The sequence below is a fragment of the Polyodon spathula genome, chromosome 27 (genome assembly GCF_017654505.1).
Source record: "Polyodon spathula isolate WHYD16114869_AA chromosome 27, ASM1765450v1, whole genome shotgun sequence".
Classification (NCBI taxonomy): domain Eukaryota; kingdom Metazoa; phylum Chordata; class Actinopteri; order Acipenseriformes; family Polyodontidae; genus Polyodon; species Polyodon spathula.
The window spans coordinates 99,066-118,888 of record NC_054560.1 but is presented as its reverse complement, the minus strand read 5'-3'; the positions used below and the strand labels follow the sequence as shown (position 1 = coordinate 118,888).

The 19,823-nt window shown below is 45.2% G+C and overlaps 2 protein-coding genes across 2 annotated transcripts in view; one reads left to right on the top strand and one right to left on the bottom strand.

Moving 5' to 3' along the window:
* Positions 1-19,035, bottom strand: part of LOC121301149 (microtubule-associated protein 1B-like) — a 31,243-nt gene extending 12,208 nt beyond the window's left edge. The window contains exons 1-5 of the mRNA XM_041230286.1: positions 19,027-19,035; positions 15,697-15,871; positions 3,889-3,971; positions 3,474-3,614; positions 3-3,022 (exon numbers count right to left, since the gene is read on the bottom strand). Of these exons, the coding sequence (XP_041086220.1) occupies positions 3-3,022; positions 3,474-3,614; positions 3,889-3,971; positions 15,697-15,871; positions 19,027-19,035 (3,428 nt within the window). The remainder of the gene's footprint in view (positions 1-2; positions 3,023-3,473; positions 3,615-3,888; positions 3,972-15,696; positions 15,872-19,026) is intronic.
* Positions 19,036-19,362: 327 nt separating this feature from the next.
* LOC121301148 (F-BAR domain only protein 1-like) overlaps positions 19,363-19,823 on the top strand; it is an 18,334-nt gene continuing 17,873 nt past the window's right edge. The window contains exon 1 of the mRNA XM_041230285.1: positions 19,363-19,386. Coding sequence (XP_041086219.1) covers positions 19,363-19,386 — 24 coding nt within the window. The remainder of the gene's footprint in view (positions 19,387-19,823) is intronic.

Here is a 19,823-nt window from a genome sequence, read left to right as displayed (position 1 = left end):
CAGGGAAGCTCTCTGAATCATCATCCGAATCTAAGCCCCCGCCTGCAGTGATAGAGGGGCAGTCTTCAGTACCGGGAGGCACATCCGAGTCGGACTGGGTGGGTAGAGACTCGCTGGCGGAAGAGGGCGGTGTCTCGCTGCCATGGGGCGCTTTGCGATTGCCGCAGGACCGCCGCTCGGTTAGAGGCTTGGCCAGTTCCTGGGAAAGGTCACTATCGTCCGAGAGCTCCCGAGGACTGGGGTTGACCAGGGGAGGGGAGAGCTGGTGTTCAAGGGATTTGGAGTGCTTGAACTCGCAGGGGGAGACCAGGCAGAGGTCAACGTCATGAGGAGGGAGCTCGGACAGAGGCAGGGCACCATGAGGTGGAGGGATGCGCCCCTCCAAACCATCCCCAGGAGGCTGGATATTGTGGGACGTCCTCAGAGGCAGTGTCATTCCTACCTTTGCTTCTGGGTCCACAGAGTAGTGGCCATTAGCATAGGGTCGGTCGCTCATCTCCTCTTGGGGAGACTCGCTCACCGGTGGCAGTACCTGCTCAAACGACACCGACAAAGACTCATCCACTTCCGTGGAATGGGGGGACCCCACTTCGGCTGGAAAGGAGGAGGTGGTGATGGTGGAGGAGACATCAGGCATCATGTCCCTGAAGGGACTAAGAGATAGGAAGCTGGACTGGTTGTACTGGGAGGAAGAAGAGTTTTCCATGCCAGACCTGGGGCAGCCAGATTCAGAATTCCTGCAAGAACTCAAAAGCTTCCCATCATCAAAGACCAGGCTGGAGATCTTGCCTCCTAAACTGCTTTCCTCTCCAGAGCCCAGGGCATCCTCTACTGGGGACTGGTTGAAAGGGGTATGACCAGCGCTGGCAGGACCCGAATCTGGAGGGGATACCATCTCCAGGGTCTTCTCATCTGAACTGGCACATGGGTCCTCCTGGCCGTTCTTTAGAAACCCGTCCTTCAGGCCTCCCTCTAGCAGTATGTACTCTGTAGGGGTCAGGTCGAAGTTCACACTACGGTCACTCTTTGGGGTCTTTGCTAGTGGAGAAGGGGGTCCCAGGCTTTTGTTGGGGTTGGGGATGGCCTCCATATTGCGGAACTTCTCTGGGCTTTCAAACTCTTCCTCTCCTGCCGTTTCTCCTTCGTTTTGGTGATTAGTTTCATTGTCCCCTGGTGACCAATCGTGCTGGCTTTCTGCCCCGGTGATCCCTTCATCCATCAACTCTCCCTTGGCTTTATTTCCAGCATCTCCACCCTGCTCCCCTTTGCTCTCCTCTTTGAGCTTCTCAAACTCTGCGGTCATGTCCTCAGGAGTGGACATCTTGGAACGTTCTGCATCCCCTTCTGAATGGCCAGCTGCTGGGTGGCTCTTGGGATCAGACTCCTTCTTAAGGGTCTTTGGTTTTGCACCTTTGGCCAGAGGTGTAGCTTTCCCTGTAACTCCATCCTTCTTCAGTGTACCCGCTTTACCCGGTAGCTTCTTAGGGTCTGCTGCGGCAGCTGCAACACCCATGGATTTCTTGACCTCTTTGGCTGGCTGCTTGGTCACTTTTTTCTCCTCTGCTTTCACATCCTTTTTGACTTCCTTCTTGGGTTCCACCTTGAGGTCTTTCTTCAGTTTTGTGCTGACAGAGTCCTTCTTCACCAGTTCTTTCTTCCCCTCCTTTTTCTCTCCACTGTCCTCTTTCTTAGCAGGGACTTTCTCTTCCTTCTTCTTGACCTCCTTTTTATCATCTTTTGAGGGATCCTTTTTGGCTGCTGGTTTCTCCTTTGTAGACTTTGGCTTCACGTCAGCTTTTAGTTTGTCATCCCCTTCCTTCCCGGCTGCCCCCTCTTTTGGCAAGTCGCTCGATGCAGTTTTGATTTTTTCCTTACCTTTTGTCTCTGGTTTCTTCTGACCCAATTTATCCTTCAGTGTACCACTACCAGATCTTGAATCTCTCGGACCAGACTTAAGACTCTCTCTGCTCTCCGTCCTCTTTGGTTGTTTGTCGGATTTGGGGGCATCCAGATCTTTCTGGCTCACCACTGGGTGCTTGAGACATTCCAGGTGCTTCATCTTTTCTAGGCCTTCCAAGATCTTGCCTTGAGGTGTGCAGCCGGGGAAGAGAACACGGATGATCTTCTCCAAAGGATTAGCGGGGTGCCAGATCAAAAGAGCACAGATGGAAGCCAGACACTCAGAGTCTTTGGGGGAACTGTTCCCAGGCCAGTTCTGCATCAAGGCTTCGAGTTCCTTGCTGCCCTTAACAGGATTGAGAACATACATCTCCAGGCGGCCCACCCCCATCTTCTGGAAAAGGATGACTGGCTCCACCACTGCAGCGTTGGTCCGACAGAGAGGTTCTGGACGAATGCCCAACCTCTCCAGGTGCTGCAAGGTCAGCGCCACTTGATCGCTGCTCCTCAGCACTTTTGGATTGCTCTCTATGGTTTTGAGCCTCTCGGGGGCATTGAGAAACACCACCCCCAGCTCAGGGGAGATCAGATTCTTCAGCCAGTCCTCGTTGCTCTGGGATCCTGCAGACTGATCTTCCTCCAGCTCAGCAGTCTTCCTCTGCAGCAAGCTGTTGATCCCAGGCAGGTTGTCAATGCCAATGTGGGTCAGTAGTATGGCATCTATCCTGTCTAAATGGCGCACCAGTTTCCAGAAGCAGGACCTGGGATCGGAGCCCCCGTTGACCAGGACGTTGAATCCGTTAACTGCGAAAAAGGCAGAGTCCCCCCTCCCGCCTGGGAAGATGTAGCAGCATGGCTTGGAGAGCTTCAGGAAGCCAACCGTGTTGGGCTGCTCCAACAGCTCGAAGGGAGAGCGGGGTTCGAGGGACTCCGAGAGGTATTCTGTGAACTCCTGCAGCCCCTCCATCTCAGGGAGGATGGCAGGGGGGTTGGATTTGATCTCAATGAAGTCTTGGAGGTTGTGTTTCTCCAGCACGGAGTTATTCCAGTCCCCACAGTCCGGACAAGCCAAGGTGAGACTGGCTTTGTGTGTGGGGTCGGCTGAGCTCAGCAACTCGCCAATCTGAGGGAGAAGGAAACCAAACCAGGTCAGGAACATGAACCCACACCACGGCAGTAAATTCTAAATTCGAGCCAACAGAAAAAGTTGATGACAATGACGTATATTGACAGTTACTACAGATCAGAACATGTTCTCAAGATATACAGCCAACTTAAATGGCTTCAAATGCAGAGATGGAAATGACAGCTTCACCCCTTCCATGTTTTCCTACTTGATTAGCCATAGTGTACAGGTAAAGCTCAGATGTGCCTTACTAAACTCAAAGTAAATCAGTAATGGATCAAACTGCTATGCAATGGGAGTCTTATTTTCAGCCCTGCATTGTTCTGTTTCCTACGCAATTCAATACTTACACTGTATCAATATTAAAAAGCAATCACACACATGCAACAAAGCAAATAGGCAACAATTTAAAAAAGGAAATAAAAAAAAAGCATGGGATTATACTGACCTCTTTGTCTGCAAAGATCTGAATGAAATCCTGGAATGAAAAGCAGCCGGTCTGCAACACGAGGTCCCCAGTGTCCTCCACACACTGACCCGCAAGAACCAGCAGTTTGTGTCGTGAAACATCAGAGATCAGTCTCCGGACCTGCAGGGAAAGAGCTGGCTTATATATTCACCTACAGCAGGGTTGTGCAATAGACAGCTCTTTAGCCACTTATCACTTATTGAGCTCCACTGTATGGCTCTCTTCATTTAGAGGTGCAGGCTGGATAATCTGTAGAACAATGTATGTTGTCTGCCAAGAGTTACCAGGAATGCCGCTCCCCTTTAGTTTTAAATGAAGAACCCAGCTCCACAGGGGGAGCTCACGCTGTTCCGCTGTAAAGCGCATTTAGAAATCCTTGGACACAGGGCCTCACCTCTGAGCACACAAAGTCATCCGAAGGGTTAACGACGACCTGCGTCTCAAGCACGTCCCCGCTGTGGTGGAGGGTCCTCTGTCCTGGAAAAGAAAGGGAGACAAAGGAACGGATCAGCGCTTTGCTCACAGCATGAATACTGTGGTCTGCACAGAGCGAGCAATGAATCAAACACTAGCTTCTGCAAAAACATTCCAATCAAGTGACCGATTCTAAATCTGACCACTGAATCCGACTTCATATCTATAATTTATACTGACTCGAGGCTTGAATATCTGCCGGCTTCCTCACCAAAATTGATTTAGAGCGTTCCTGTAAATAACCCACAAAATATTTGGTGCAGTACAAATCATTCTGTACATAGAAAGAGGGAACGCTACAGCTTTCAGAGAAACAGCAGAGAGAGACAGGAGTCAGGTACCCACCATCCAGTAAGGAAATCTTTACAGCGAGCCAGCGCAGCACGACTACGCAGCACGCCTTAGTAACAAGAGCAGGAGAGAGAGAGAGAGAGAGAGAGAGAGAGAGAGAGAGAGAGAGAGAGAGAGAGAGAGAGAGAGAGAGAGAGAGAGAGGAGAGAGAGAAAGCTTTGAGCTTACAGTAATACAAAGCTACAAGGTTAACATTACAGCTGGTTAAAAGGAAAATATCTGTCCACCCTGTGACAACTCCATCACAGCATACAGCTCTACTTGTTTATGAGTCTGTTCGAATGCGTCATGTTTACAGTAACACGGCTTGAATATGAAATTTGCTTACAAAGCAGTAGCAGCAGCATTCACATTCAGCTCAGAATGACAGAGTCTCAAGCTAAAATTACCCTTTGGGTGAGGCTGTAAACAAAATGAATAGCCTGATTTCAGATCCCAAGCGAGCTAGAGGGGCTGGGAATCCCTCCCCTCCAATACACCAAATTACACCAAAACAGAACCTGCAACACTGCCGAAGATTACGCCAAATCAGAACTTCACCTCACTTGGTTTCTTAACCTCCTACTTCATGTTAAAGTGATACTGAGAACTATAGCAAGACCCAGGTTTTAAACCTCTGCCCTTAGGATAAACACACTTGTAAACCTTTGCCTGGGACTACAGCAGCTGAAATCTATCCGGCATCCAGGGCTTGCATTAAAGAGCAAAGGGGAAATCTCATCCCCTTCTCATCACACAGAGAATCAGCATCCTGCATTACTTAATAAACCTTTAACCAACCTCTGATCACAGCAGTGCGCAGGCTTCTCCGCTTCTCGGCAAAGACGAAGAGCTTACTGAGAGAGCATTAACGGGTGCGCAGCGCATGAGAACGGCAGCATCTTGCTGGATTACAGCCCTCTGAGAAGGGAGTTGCACACAGTTTGGTAGAAGCAGACAGCTCCGGCACTGGATTACCTGACAAACCCAGGAGGCGGCGTGTTGCTGCGATACATCACACTCCAGAGCGGAGCAAGAAGCAATTAGCGCACCGCAAGATCACATTAACCCCTTCACCTCTGGAACCAATTTTCAATGCCTTCAGCACACCCCTGTGCCACACAGGTACCTTTTAAACCCCTGTGACCGACACATTCCGCTGCAAAACTGGGTGCGGAAGACAAGGAGCTTGAAGATAGTCCTTCGGCCAGGATGAAAGGTAGGGAGCAAAGCAGCTCAGTCATTTAGAGTGGCCTAGTGGTTAAAGCAGAGGAACGGAGAGGCAGGCATGCAGTGTGGCTTCACGGACAGGGAGGGAAGCAGTCTAGTGATTAAAGACAACAGACCTGCGGGCAGTGTGGTCTAGCGGTTTAGAGGTTGTGGACCCGAGTCTTTGAATTCCCACATAGGCTGATTATTTAGCTAGCTATCGGAGCCTCCTTAAATTAGTGGGTTTCAATGGTTTCCCTGTGAACTCAACTGTTTTGCTTGCAGGGGAAGTGCTAGAGAAATTTAACCCTTTAATCCCCAAACATATGACCCAAGTTGTCTGCTCCGAGCCACAACAGGAGGTCACCAATCTGCAAGCACACTGCATCTGCCTTCTCCACAGTTACGGTGGATTTAAAAGGGAGCGCAGTACCAGACATAAATGATTCCTGATGCAGAGGGAAACACTGGGAATGAAGGATTCCCAAGTGATGTTACTTACAGGAAGGTGAGCAAGTATGGAAGTACCATATGTATTTCATTTAGTGTGTGCGTGTAGTCCGGTGTGGCGACCTCTGAACTGAATGTGTTCCTCTTCAGACCCCTGGTGCCCCAAAAGGTCTACACATCTGGTTTTTGTCATCTTTGTCCTTTACATTTCTCCTTATTGCTTGGGATTCTTTGAGTCCAGTTGCATTATCTCTTATTCTCCCCGAGAACCTTTGGGTCCAACAGCAGTCTCTGGGAGCCTTCAGCACCTTTATGCTTTGCATTCCAAAAGTCTTAGAGCCTGGCCCCTCCTAAGCTACCGTGCTGTTATAGCTTGCAGTGAATGCTGGGCAAGAAGCTTGTAGGCGCAAGGGCTCATCAACTGTTAGCAGTACATGCAATTTGAACCAAACAGTCTGCTATCCCAGGTATTAGTCTCCTTTCAGAAAAAAGGAAAGTTTTTGCGAGTACGCATGCACAGCAAACTGCTACACAATTCTTGTTTCATGTTTTCCAACACCAGGGCAAAGGGGTAAGAAAAGCAAATTAACAAAGAAAAAGGCAGCACACTGCTCCATGCTTACACATCCAATACTCTGGCTTGACCGTTTCTATCAGGAACCTTTGAACTTTATAGTTTCCTGAAGCTATGTGTTTGGGGGGAGTAATAAGAGCGACACAGTTGTATAGGAAATTGTGAATCTGCAAAAGTAAACAAGGTAAGAACGAGGGGTTTAGTTCCACAATTTGGGGAAACATTTTCTTTAATATTTTTTGTATTTCTTTAAAAATCGGCCCGCAGATCTTACTCAAGCCCATAACCCTTCTCACTGCAGACCAGTAGGTTACTTATTTCTCCAACACTGATATACTCCAACCAACCACTTTCCACACTGTAGCCACAGAAACTACAAACCACAATACAGTTCAGTCAAGCGCAACACCCACTGTGTTCCTTTTATCAGTGTTAAACTGACTGATGGATAAGCGGGTTCCTAAACAAACCCTGACCCACCTGTTCAGGAAGTAATCTCCATAAACTGAAGCATTTTTTGTTAAGCTCCACCCAAAGATTTGATTCTGAATCCGCAACCATTTTATTTTCAGTTAACCTTACCGTAGTCAGCCTTGGGAGAGGGAGAGGCAGTACAGAGCTGGACACCCCCCCCCACTTCCTCCGCATCTCAACGCAACTTCCTTTCCCTGTAGACCCGAGGCCTGCTGACTAAGCTGGTTGCCATAACAGGCCCTGAAATCAAATAAGTAGACCTAAAACATGCATTGTCTTTAAGCTGGTAGTTAATATGTATAGTTGGACGCGAGTAAAAAGCTTTAGTTGTAGGGTAGAAAGGTATAGACTTGTTATACCATATAAACATATTAGACAATGTGTCTTTCAAAAACATTTTACATTCAAAACTTCAGAAATTATTTTCTTCCCTGGCATTTTCAAAGAAAAAGGCTAAAATCACAGTACTTGCATTAGGTGGCTACCCGTAGCTGCAATGCTTATAGTATTTAGGGATCCTGATTTTTGGTTTTAACCGATAAAACACCTCCGATACAAAAGAAATGAAAACTGGCGGATGGCTAACAAACACCGGAAAAACTGAGGAAACGGTTCATCAATTCACGTTGACTTTACTCTTTTCCCATTAAAAAAAAACAAAACAAAAAAAAAAAAAAAAACACACTTCCCAGTGCTGCAGTGCTGCTGGGCAATGTCCCGCCTGCACACAAAAACCCCCAGAAGAATGTACCCATGACCAGATTTCATTGTGGAAGACAGCAAAGGAAAGAAGCACGTGCTGCCAAGTTACTACTATACATATCCTGAGGGGAAAAAAAGCATTTCAGAAAGTAACTTTGTTCTGACATCTGTAGATTTGCGTTTCAATTATATTATATCTATATATATATATATATATATATATATATATAAAATACACAGGTCACAGAAGTTTCAAGTTCACTTAGGCAGGATTTCTGTACACTAGATTCTGCTCATCCTGCAGCATGTACTGTACCTCCATGCTCAGATCACATGCAGGACTTGTTTTTCCAGGTCACCTTTATTTTCAAGAGCAAGACAGCAGCTAACGCTCACCATAAAATAAACTCTGATATGACATCAAAGCTGTAAATCTAGGGCCAGAAGACGACAGTCAATAACCGTTTGCCGTGACACAGTTGCAACTAGGGATGCCATGAACGACAGACAAAAGATAAAACCGAACCAAAACAGAATTTTTTAAGTAGAATGAAAAAGAGTTGGCAGCTTCGCTTTGCTGCATTTATATGATAACTCAAAAGTTATGGCAAGACTTGGTTGATTCTGGCTGCGGCTTCATACTTAGTCTGGGTGTCAAGATGTTTATAAAACCAGGGTTAATTGATGAAAGGTGCTGATGTTAGTACCAGCAGGCAAACATTCGTACCCTAACCTAAACCTTTTCTAAAACAAAAGCATCCTAACAAGTGAAAAGATGGAGCTGGAAGTTTGAGAAATAAAAATATATATATATATATATATATATATATATATATATATATATATATATATATATATATATATATATATATATATATATATATATATACACACACACACACACACACACACACACACACACATGCTTGTTAAATTACTCTGTGTAGACCTCATAAATGTAATAATGATGCTAAACTGACTAACAGCCTAATGAAAAAAGTACTGAAAGACAATAAAATGTTAGTTGAGTCCCTGAACGACTGTGAAACTGGAATAAGCAATAAACCAGCCGAATAACAAGTGAAAGGGACACTGCAGATAGATAGCTGCAAGCTGCTTCCGTGAGCAGGTCAGTTTGTTTTTATTGAGGGAGCTTCATTTACCGTGCTTGTATTGAAATGAGTTGTATTTGCCTGATTACTTTGCTGCTATGTTTTGTCAGCATGTTGATTGCATTCAAGTGGAATATCCATAGTCATGTATTCTAGTAACAGGCTGTAATAAACCAGCACGCTAAATGAGAACTCTGTGTATATTTTCTCATTGTCAATACATTGGTATGAGTGGTGCAGTAACACGGTATTGCTTCCATTGGTTCACATACTATAGGAAGTATGATACTGTATACCCCTGAACCCCAGCAGTCTGTTCTGGGTACCTCTCTATTTCACATGGGGGGCAGCTCTCTAAAAATCATTTTGATATTCCTTTGATCTGATAGAATTCCTCGGATAACAACTCCAACCTTTCCCAACAATCCACAGTTGAAATTGCACATTCATAAGCACGTCTATTAAACATGGGTGGGGAAGCAATGTAAGATTATACATTGAATTCCGGTAATCCGTGCTTTGGCGAATAAACTGTGCAGCACGCAAAGCTACACTTGGTACAGTAAAGTGCACAGACAAGTCACATGGTTTATCTTTCATAGCTATTTCATAAGAGGGTCGCTTTTCTCTTCTTGCCCATTCCTCTGTGTCTCTCCATTAGCACAGACATTTTTAATCTTTTACACAAACTGGCTGACTCCAGTAGAAATAACAGTTCTGTTTAATAACCCTGACGGATTCTCCTGCTGTAGCCAATGATTCTTCAGGACACCGTCAAAACAGGTCCCTAGTCCAGGAGCCAGCTTGTGCACTGCACTGTGTGCTACCCACCTCCTGCCACAGGCTTCCAACACCTTCCTGACACACTGCCCGCAGCACCTTGCAGCACCATACTTTTAAACAGGATTGTGACACAGTGCCCTAGATCTGTAATCCTGCTCTTCAGTCCAGGAGAACACTGGTACTGGCACAACCATCCCTTTAAGGACAGTGTGTCAAGCAACGGTTTCCAGTCCAGATCTCCCACAATGTTTTATTGTTATTTCATATACAATTGTATATCGGTGACATAAATCTCCCTCCATGCTGTAAACAAAAATTACAGCTATCTGTATGATAAAAAAAGTAAAACACCATGACCCACATCCACTGTACCAAAACAAAATGCACATCCGGTATCTAGACAGACTCAATAGGATTACAGATTCTGATAAACTCAATAGCTTGACCTTCATAAGGTCCTCACCTAGTTTCATACAATTGGATAATTCGTTCATTAGATATGAATGCAATCTCGAACACGTGAAATGTGTCATGGAAGGACAGACGACTCCAGTAAAATAAAAGTGTTGCTGTGCAGATTTTGAGCAGCTGGGGAGTTGATTGTCAATCTTGTGTGTGCCTCTTGTCCTAGCACTTCAAGACTGCAGTAACCTCAGGACTACTGATAAGACTTTAAAAGAAGGTTATCCTTTGGGGTGAACCAATAATAAAACCCAAACTCATGACATGAGAAAATAGGCTGCTGTCACTTTAACAGCGACCTGAGACTAAGAAGCATGAGGAGTGGCCGAGCCAGAGACAGCTGGGCCATTTGGACTGCGAGATTTCCAGCAGGTCCAGAGAAACCCGAGCCCCCTTGCTCCCACTTGGGAAGCGGCTGAATCCAGGCTCGAGCCCCCCCGCGACACATTTCATCCACTGCTGCGGGGATGCCAGAGGCACAGCACGGACTATCGGGCTTCCAAAGAGACTACTGTCACATTCCAGGAGAGCCCAGCCAGCACAAGCAGCAGTAGCTCAGACAGCCCTGCAGGAGCAATCCTCTCCACACAAGGGTTAATCCAGGCAGAGGAAGCCTGGGATGTGCCGACAGCAGCTGGACCACCAGGAACAGAGAGGGGCTTTGCGGCCAGAGCTGAGGGACATTAATGAAGGGAGAGATGGTGCGGCACGGGCCGTGTCAACTCTCCGGACAAGGCTACAAGCGGGAGGCAGTGTGACCTAGTGGTTAGCAGGCAGTGAGGGTTTGAACTTAAGGACTGGGTTAGCCTCTGGGTAAAAGCTGACAGACTTGGAGGGAAGCAGTGTGGCTTAGAAATGAGTTCAGAGGGACTAAGAGGCAGGCGGTTACAGCCAAGGCATCAAGCGGTAGACAGGTGCACGATTCTCTTTTGGTTCAAAGTGCTGTGTTCACTCAAAAGGAGTCCAACTTTGCATAAATATCTTCAAATAATAAACCAATATTAGCAGTTGACTATCTGGGTTCACTCCTGCCAAGGACTGCAGCCCTGCCAATTCAACAGAGTCCCCATTGTGGGCGTCAGCAGACAGACGGCGTCGGCACACAATCCACTCCAGACTGTTTTCATTCTTTTACAGCCTCTGTCAACGCAGCTGAACAGGGACCTAAAGAAAGGCTCAGTTGTTACAGGCAGTCAGAAGCAAAACATTGCAGGCTATTTCTATTGCGCCTGAAGAAAAGGCCCTTTCTAAAAATATTCCCTTATAAAAAAGCTGGAACCCAAGGCTACTGCTGAACCAGAAAACTCTACTCGGATATCCCGAAACCCAGAGACAGTTGTAAAAACACCAGTTCCATCCCAGGACTGCTGTTTTATTCCGGGTACGAATTAAGATTTCATTTAAAGATCTGTTCTTCCAGACAGCTTTTTGCGGACTGCGTAACAATCCATTTTATTGTGGCAGGTTGTCAATCATTAACTTCCTTGCAGGAAAGTAAACCGCACAGCAACATTTTGACAGTTGGACATCCGATTTACCACCAACAGGCACAGCAGCACAAATTCCTTAACGTTAGCAAGCTACAAGTCACTACCACACAAAGAAAAAGCTCTCAAACGTGTATTCGACTTCCCAAAGTGAGCTTCAATTTAAAAAGCTCTCGTACAGTGACAAAGCGAATGTCAATACTTCCCTTTGAGCTTTAGAAAAGTGTCAGTTATATGGGAACAAAAACAAAACAGGAATAGGAGGCATGAGTTGAGCAGAACACACATCTCAGCTGCATCAGTCAACTGAATTCAAATTGATAAAATTAAATGAAGGTTTGTTTTCTTTTTATACAATGTGTCGGACATAGCTAATGCATAAGACACAGATTTAGCTCCGGTTTACGTAAAGTTGGCTAAACGTTCTGTATTATATTTCTTAGCAGACGCCCTTATCCAGAGCGACTTACAATTGTTACAAAATATGACATTATTTTTACATACAATTACCCATTTAAACAGTATAAATAACTAAACAGCAGCTGCACAAGCTGGTTGCTTGTGTTTTCTTGCAATGAAAGAAAAGTTCCTGTATGTTTGCTGTCGACGCTCTTAATTTCAATACTCTAATATCGAAGACGCAAGATCTCATATCTCAGCCGTCCAATCACCAATGTTTTTTTCATAACCATGACAACGGTAGTGGGGTGGGTGGGACGGATCTATTTTTTGAACCACGAGGATGAGTTAGACTCACCGCAGAGGATTACTGTCTGATACGGTTTGGAATGAAATGTTTTTAATTGTCAATCGCTCCATAACTGGGTGGGCCCATGAGCGAAATGGGTGGGCCCAGGCCCCTCCGGCCCAAGCGAGGCGCCGCCCCTGGGTATCTCACAATGCCAAACCGACAACCTGCAGCAGGAGATGGGGTCAAAACAAAGCTGGCTGCAATAACATTTCACACATAAAATGCATCAAAATCCAAAATAAATAAAACGCAGCTCTGTGCTGTACAAAAGTGCAAATTGCAATTTGTTAGGGTACATGGTTTAAATATAAATAACACATTACAAGCATTGTTCTATCACAATTGGACTGGAAGCAGTTTCTATAACAAATAGAAGATGTCAGATCAGTACTGTACTAATGATATCGCCACGGGTACATTCATAGTGTCCATACATCGGCTTGTGAGGATTACCCACTATGAACACAGTGCCCATTAACAGTAGGAACAACAAGACTTATCACCTGCTATCACACTGTTAGCCCAGGGGCATCGTCTAAGGATTTTCTGAATGAAACCAGTGTTTTAGTTGCTACAACAACCTCGCCAGTAACCAGTAAACTATTCCCTGCTTTTCTGACTCTCCTTACCTCAGCCGAGGGACAGTGTGTGGTCTGGCAAAGTGGACAGAGCTCAAGAACTAGGAGCATTTTCAGAATACTGTTCAGGGGTGGAAATCAGACTCCCATTGCATAGCAGTTTGATCCATTCCTGGTTTTACTTTCAGCTTTTTACTGTACATACACACTGTGGCTAATCAAGCTTGCAGTAACACCTGGAATGGGTAAAACTGCAATGCAACAGGAGTCTTAATTCCATCCCTGTTGTTGAGAGCATGAGACTGCCTTCTGAGGAGTTTGGACACTTTGTTCAGTTCTTTCATCATAGCCTCTCTGCCATGTTAATGCAGCGTCCCTGGGGTAAAGTGCTACAGCACACCAGACTGCAGCAACTCAATACAACTCTCCATTAAACCTGACACCCAACACGACAAAAAAATAAAATCAATGTTGAGTAACATGACACGGCCAGAAATACTGCTAAATTTGCTCAGCCAATTCTCCAGTGCAAATCTGACTACACATCCCAGACGTGTATTAAATGCATTCATTTCAAGCCAGTTTGCATGCACATGCATCCATTTTGAATACAAAAAGTAACCTGGAACCTAAAGCCTTTAGACGTGGGATGATGATCTGCGAGTGCACCTTGGTGTGACTTTTAGGAAAACTCCTTTCCAGCTCAGTCTGAAACGGGACATTGTGTTAAACCCTCCGTTTGGGAAGAACTTGTTTTGGACACCAAGAACTTTGAAGCTGTAATCACATAAAAATCAATTTAAATACCATCACTGTTTTTAAATATTACATAGTGCTGGACCAATGCCAGTGGCATCACATGTTTGGAAAGTCCGAAAGTCCAGGGGTCTCTCAAAAATATAACAGACTACCTGCACAACCTGAAGCAAGGCATTATTTGCAAAATGGATTTGTAATGGGTTTAACGCAATGAAGTAATCCAAATTAGACCCAACCTCTAAACTTAGAGACACATCGGACTGAATGTATAATAGAGTGCATGTTTGTGCCTGCGTCTCTCTCGGCTATACTGCAGTCTGCAGCCCAGGGACAGGAGCTGGCTAACGAGTCCCAGCTGCTTGTTTACTCGGTCGCTCTGCTCGGTTCTTATTTTTTCCTCCATGTGCTCCAGTCCTGAGGGAGCCTCAAGTCAGCCAGCACTATCAAAGTGACATGTTTACATCGAAACGCCAAAAACAGGACTATACACCTTTCAGACCATCACACGAAATGCCAAAAACAGGACTATACCTTTCAGAACATCACATGATTAAAATCACTTTGCAAAAGTAACCTTGCAAATTTTGTGTAAACACACACACACACACCTTTGTTGCATACCGTATTCCCTCGAATTTAAGACACCTTTTTTATAACCATTTTTTGCTTCTCAAAAATAGCCTGCATCTTAAATTCGAGTCAATAGTGATGCGTCTGTTAAAATCGCCAATAAAAGACGTGACTACCCGAGTACACAAACAGCAACGTGACACCGCTGAGAAAAGACAAACCAAGCTTCCTGAGGAATACCAAGAGAAACGTTTCCAATTTCAGCATTTCTAACACACACCACCAGCTTGGACAGATCGGAAATGCTGATCAGACCCCTGGATTTTTCGACATGTCAAGCAATGTTCAGTGCTGTCGTGGTTGCTGGGTTACATGTCGCCTGATGGTGTGGAGTGCCGAGTCATGCTTGCTGATGCCAGGATGTGTGATGCCATGAGTGAGTGAGGGGGGTGTGTACGACAGAGACATCGTCTGAAGTGTTATACAGTGCGCAGCACAATATATCTACATCACTGTTTCGTGTCAGTTTTGTACGCTACAACAGCATAATTAAGGTGGTATCTTTGTAAAAGCAGATTTATTTGATGTTTTATTTTTTACTCAAATTGAGGCTGGTAAATTTGGGCTGCGTCTTAAATTCAGAGGAATATGATAATTTGGGAGTCCACTGAACAAATGTTATCTGCCATCTTCAGTTCCCCTGGGGGCCTGATAACATCTGTATAAATGCCATGACATGAAGCTCTCTTAATATTTGAATGTTGTGTGCGCAGTCAGTACAAGAGCTCTGTAATAAAAATATATCTTAACAGGCTTTTTAAAAGAAAATCTGTTAATTACAAATGGGTTTACTGCTAAAGGCAAAGGGATTCCCCACCTATTACATTTTTCATTAAAAAAAAAAAAAAAGGTTATAGGTATGCCGATCCATCAACGTTTAAATGAATTGAAATCTCTTTGGTATCTCCAGCCGGCATGTTTTCTCTTAAAATAGGTCAGCTTGTGCTAGCCCTGCTCCACCAACTCCAGTTTCTCATGGATTTGACAACCCAACAAAGCAAGATGAACCAAAATACTTTGCATATCTTAAAAAGCCTGTATGCTACCAGATGGAAACAACACTGCGTGGTTTAGTCAAAACCCAGGTGTCTTTTTAAAGCATTATTTCTTTATACCCTTTGCTTTCCAAGGATGTTAAAGATGAAAACACTGAAACAGCAACAATTCAATCAAAGACGACACTGGCTATGGAGAGACTGCGCAGAAAAAACAAACACATACAAAATATTCAGCTTCCAAAACAAAAACGGAGCGCACACAACCAGGGTCCTCACAATTGATACTGAAAATGGATGAATTTGCATAAAAATCAGTTTTATCGGATTATACCCCAATGTAATGCGTAATGTTTATATTGAAAAATTGCAACGCACAATTCCACTTGCATGTGAAATGTCTTGGACCTGGGCAGATGACAGATGTTTTACCTTTGACCTCCTCGGAGAAGGAGGCGGAGTGGCGTGACACGAAGAGCTTGAGCTGCTCATCCAGGTTGCAGGCGGTCAGCTCCACGTCCCACGAGCGGATCCCTGGGAGGAGGAGAGAGAGAGAGACGGGGGCGTTAGAGACAGAGAGATCTACGCATTGAACCAATACTTTACACTTCGCACAGAAACCAGCAATTCCAGTAAATTGAGACGGGCTTCGGACAGAGGGTAGGAGACACTTCTCTACATGAAGAGTGCTGCCAAGACACGCTGCTGATGCTGCACCATCAGGATCCTGCAAGACCCGACTTGACAAAGTTTTGAGATCTACAAGCTACTGGGAACCAGACTCGCACTGATGGGCAGAAAGACTTCCACATATTCACAAACGTTGTGTTTATATGTAAAATACTACCAGCCAGACCTGGACTCAATTACAATGATATTGTGTTCAATTACAATTAGTTTCAATTATGCTGCCATAACTGCAATTATTAATGACACTACAAAGTAGTAATCACAGGTACAAACACACCTATATAATTAATGGGGTCACAAAGTGGTTGAAGCAGACAAATGTCTTTTCCGAAGGTCTCAGACCCAGGCTTCCAAAGGCAAACGGCATGAGAACTACGCATTAATGAACTACCCATCCAAGTTTAGCGTCAGAGCCTCGCTGCTGGGAATGCAGAATTCTGCACCCGCCTGCCCACCCGCCCCCCAGCTGTGAATGCAGTAGGCAGGGCCGGTGCTTTAAATATCCACTCTGCAAGCAGATTGCAGCCAATCTTTTATAGCAGGATCCAACAGGCAGCCGGGCAGGCAGCCAGGCATTGCCAGCTACAGTCCAGCAATCCTCTCAGCAGCCAGGCATTGCCAGCTACAGTCCAGCAATCCTCTCAGCAGCCAGGCATTGCCAGCTACAGTCCAGCAATCCTCTCAGCAGCCAGGCATTGCCAGCTACAGTCCAGCAATCCTCTCAGCAGCCAGGCATTGCCAGCTACAGTCCAGCAATCCTCTCAGCAGCCAGGCATTGCCAGCTACAGTCCAGCAATCCTCTCAGCAGCCAGGCATTGCCAGCTACAGTCCAGCAATCCTCTCAGCAGCCAGGCATTGCCAGCTACAGTCAGCAGCAGCCAGGCATTGCCAGCTACAGTCCAGCAATCCTCTCAGCAGCCAGGCATTACAGTCCAATCCTCTCAGCAGCCAGGCATTGCCAGCTACAGTCCAGCAATCCTCTCATCAGCCAGGCATTGCCAGCTACAGTCCAGCAATCCTCTCATCAGCTAGTCAGTCAGACAGACAGGCCCTGTCAGCTCTATACTGTTTAATCACATTAAGTATTCCACCCCCTTAATTAAATCATTTGGATTAATCTCAAAAAGTACAAAGCTGCTATAGGAGGTGAAAACGCAATTCAACTTCCTTTACCATCTTATCCGACAGCACCCTCCACTACAAGAGGATTTCAAACGAACATTAATTAGACATGGCTGGAACAGATGGCAGGTTCAATTAAACAAATATAAAAGACCCAAAGGCGCTGCTCGTCGGAGTTCACCTAGAGTTGAGGAACATTGGTCACAAGATTACAATATGTAGCATCTGGGGGCAGACTGCAATTCTATGGGTCTCCATACACACCAAACTAAACAATGTCGTAAAAACAGAGAAGACTAGTACAGACCCAGGATCCCAAGAATGACCGATTGATTGTGTGTGTGTGTGTGTGTGACTGGAAGCCTCAGCTAAAGGGTTAACTGGAGAGAATTCACTCCCTGTGCCGGCAGATTACAATCCCCAGGCAGAAGGAGGATGAACTGTTCAGGCACAGAATGAGCTGCATCGCTGCTGTGTTCTTCCAGAGAAATAAAATAAACTACAACCACACACTTGATTTCAGCATTAGGTTCCAGTTCGTCCACTTGCCTGGGGTATTAAAAGCTGTAAATGAAATCAAACCCAGGAAAGGTCTCTCTCTCAGCTGCTTCTGTGATCTGTGCAGTCTGGGGCCTGCCTGCAATCAGAGTTGTTTAAACGGTCTCCTGTACTTTGCTCAGTACTGGAAGACAACACTCGAGGACTCTGCACTTTCCAGCCTGTGATATTACTGCTAGTCTGAATATGAGGTAAGGACCTGAAAGCATCTGTTAGCCTTCCTGTGAGCAGTAAGTGTAATGTGATTAATGTGCTGGTGAGACGTGTCTGGAATCAGCAAGAGGCTGCTTGCAAAGAGACCCCTGGACTTTCCAATCTGTCAGTACTCTGCGTCTCTCTCACCAGCAGGGAAGCTTTGAACTTCAGAAAGAAAACGAGAAGCTCTAGCTTTCAGAACAAGGCAGGTAGCCTTTTCAGAAGACTCTGCCTTTGTGACTGCAAGCAACAGCAGCAAACATCAGCAGCCACAAAGAATCACAAAAACTCAAAAGAACTCTCTTCTTCCTATCAGGAACTCACAGTCCCTTTTTATCAATCCTATAGACATCAATGCCCAGTAATGCGCTGTCCAGGCAGGGGTGGAGTTCAACAGCTTTGCCCACTCCACAGCTAAAGCAATCGAAGGGTGTATTTACAACATGCATTATCCACAGGATATTACTCTTGGGCAGTACTTAATTGTACTGTGTGTATGTTACATTTCTAATATATAATTCATGCCTGTTTAATATCACATGATGTTTGATTCCCTGTTTCTGCTTGGATTTTTGTTTGCCATGCTTACTAACTATTACAGCAAAGACTGCTTTTGAAAAGGCAGACTGTGGGGAAGAGAGGCAGGGGAGCAAAGTAGCGTTGCATAGGCTTCAGTGTGCAATGCTTTACCACTGGGCTTCAGTGCACAGCAAAACCCTGATGTAGATGATATTAAGTATCCCTTTAATGCAATTTACGTTGCTTGGAAATGGAGTGCGTCACAAGACAAATGCATTAAACTGCATTAAAAAAGGCTGCTTATCACTGCTGCATTTGATCACATCCAAATCAAAAGACTCTAAAACAGTTTGACTATTTCGATGCAGACAAATTGCAGATTCACAATAGAACGGACTAAAAAAGGAGCACTGCGTCTTTAAAACAGACAGCACCCTTTGTTTCCTCAGCAGCCGATGGTGACGAATCACATTATCGCTGCAGCGCATCATCTTCCCTGCCGAAGGTGTTTATCTGAGATCAAGCATGGAGCTCTAATCCAGTCCTCACTGCGCATCCCTTGCAGTTCTGGTGCTACTGTGTGGAGTAGTGTGATCTCAGAGCAGAGACACTGAGGTCATTGTTTATATATGGAACTCTAACACACTGGAGGTGATGTTACTGTAGGCATTGTCTCACACTCTGCATGGTGCAAAAGACAGGGTTTCAATATTGTTCCTGGAATTACACTCCAGACAAAGCGTAGAAATCTTGTTTTAATGCACAGAAGAATTAACTTACAAAGCGCTGTCCAGCAAACGTACATGAAATTATCCATTTGAGCCACTATACATGCACAATACTGGAGCAGCACGTGACTGGCATTGTCAGATATTCAGTAATCCATGGAATTGAGGCAATACAAGCCCAGCCATACAGCATATATTCATCTGTCTCAATACATCTTGGAGGCTTGTGTAAGTTACTGTAGATTCTGCACACTTGGTGTTAAAGAAATACATATAAAAGCCCTGGATGTCACCCAGATCAGTGAAGATGGCAAGCCTGTGTACACTACAGTGCATGCAATGGATGCATTAAAGGCTGTACAAAATGTACTTAAAAAAAAAACATCTAAGAAACATGATATCGTCTTTCTGAAAGGGATGGGGTTTTGTCACTAACCTTTCTTAACCACAGACCACTCGGAGCGCTAGTGCTGCAACGAAGGGTAAATATAGTCGCAAGTAATTCCACGCCAACAATGCTGGCTACAAAGCAATTGACCAAATTAGTACACTTGGGCAGGTTATTAAAACTGGACGTTTGCATCTCAGAAGACACATGCAGCTGAACAACCTGTGTGTTATTAACAGCACAGAATCATCGTGTGCTGAGTGTGTCGGGTGCACCACTGTGTCTCTCTGCTGAAAGACTCCACTGAGACCTGGTCTCATCCCTCGCAACATCTGCACAGCACTCAGCACCCACAAACC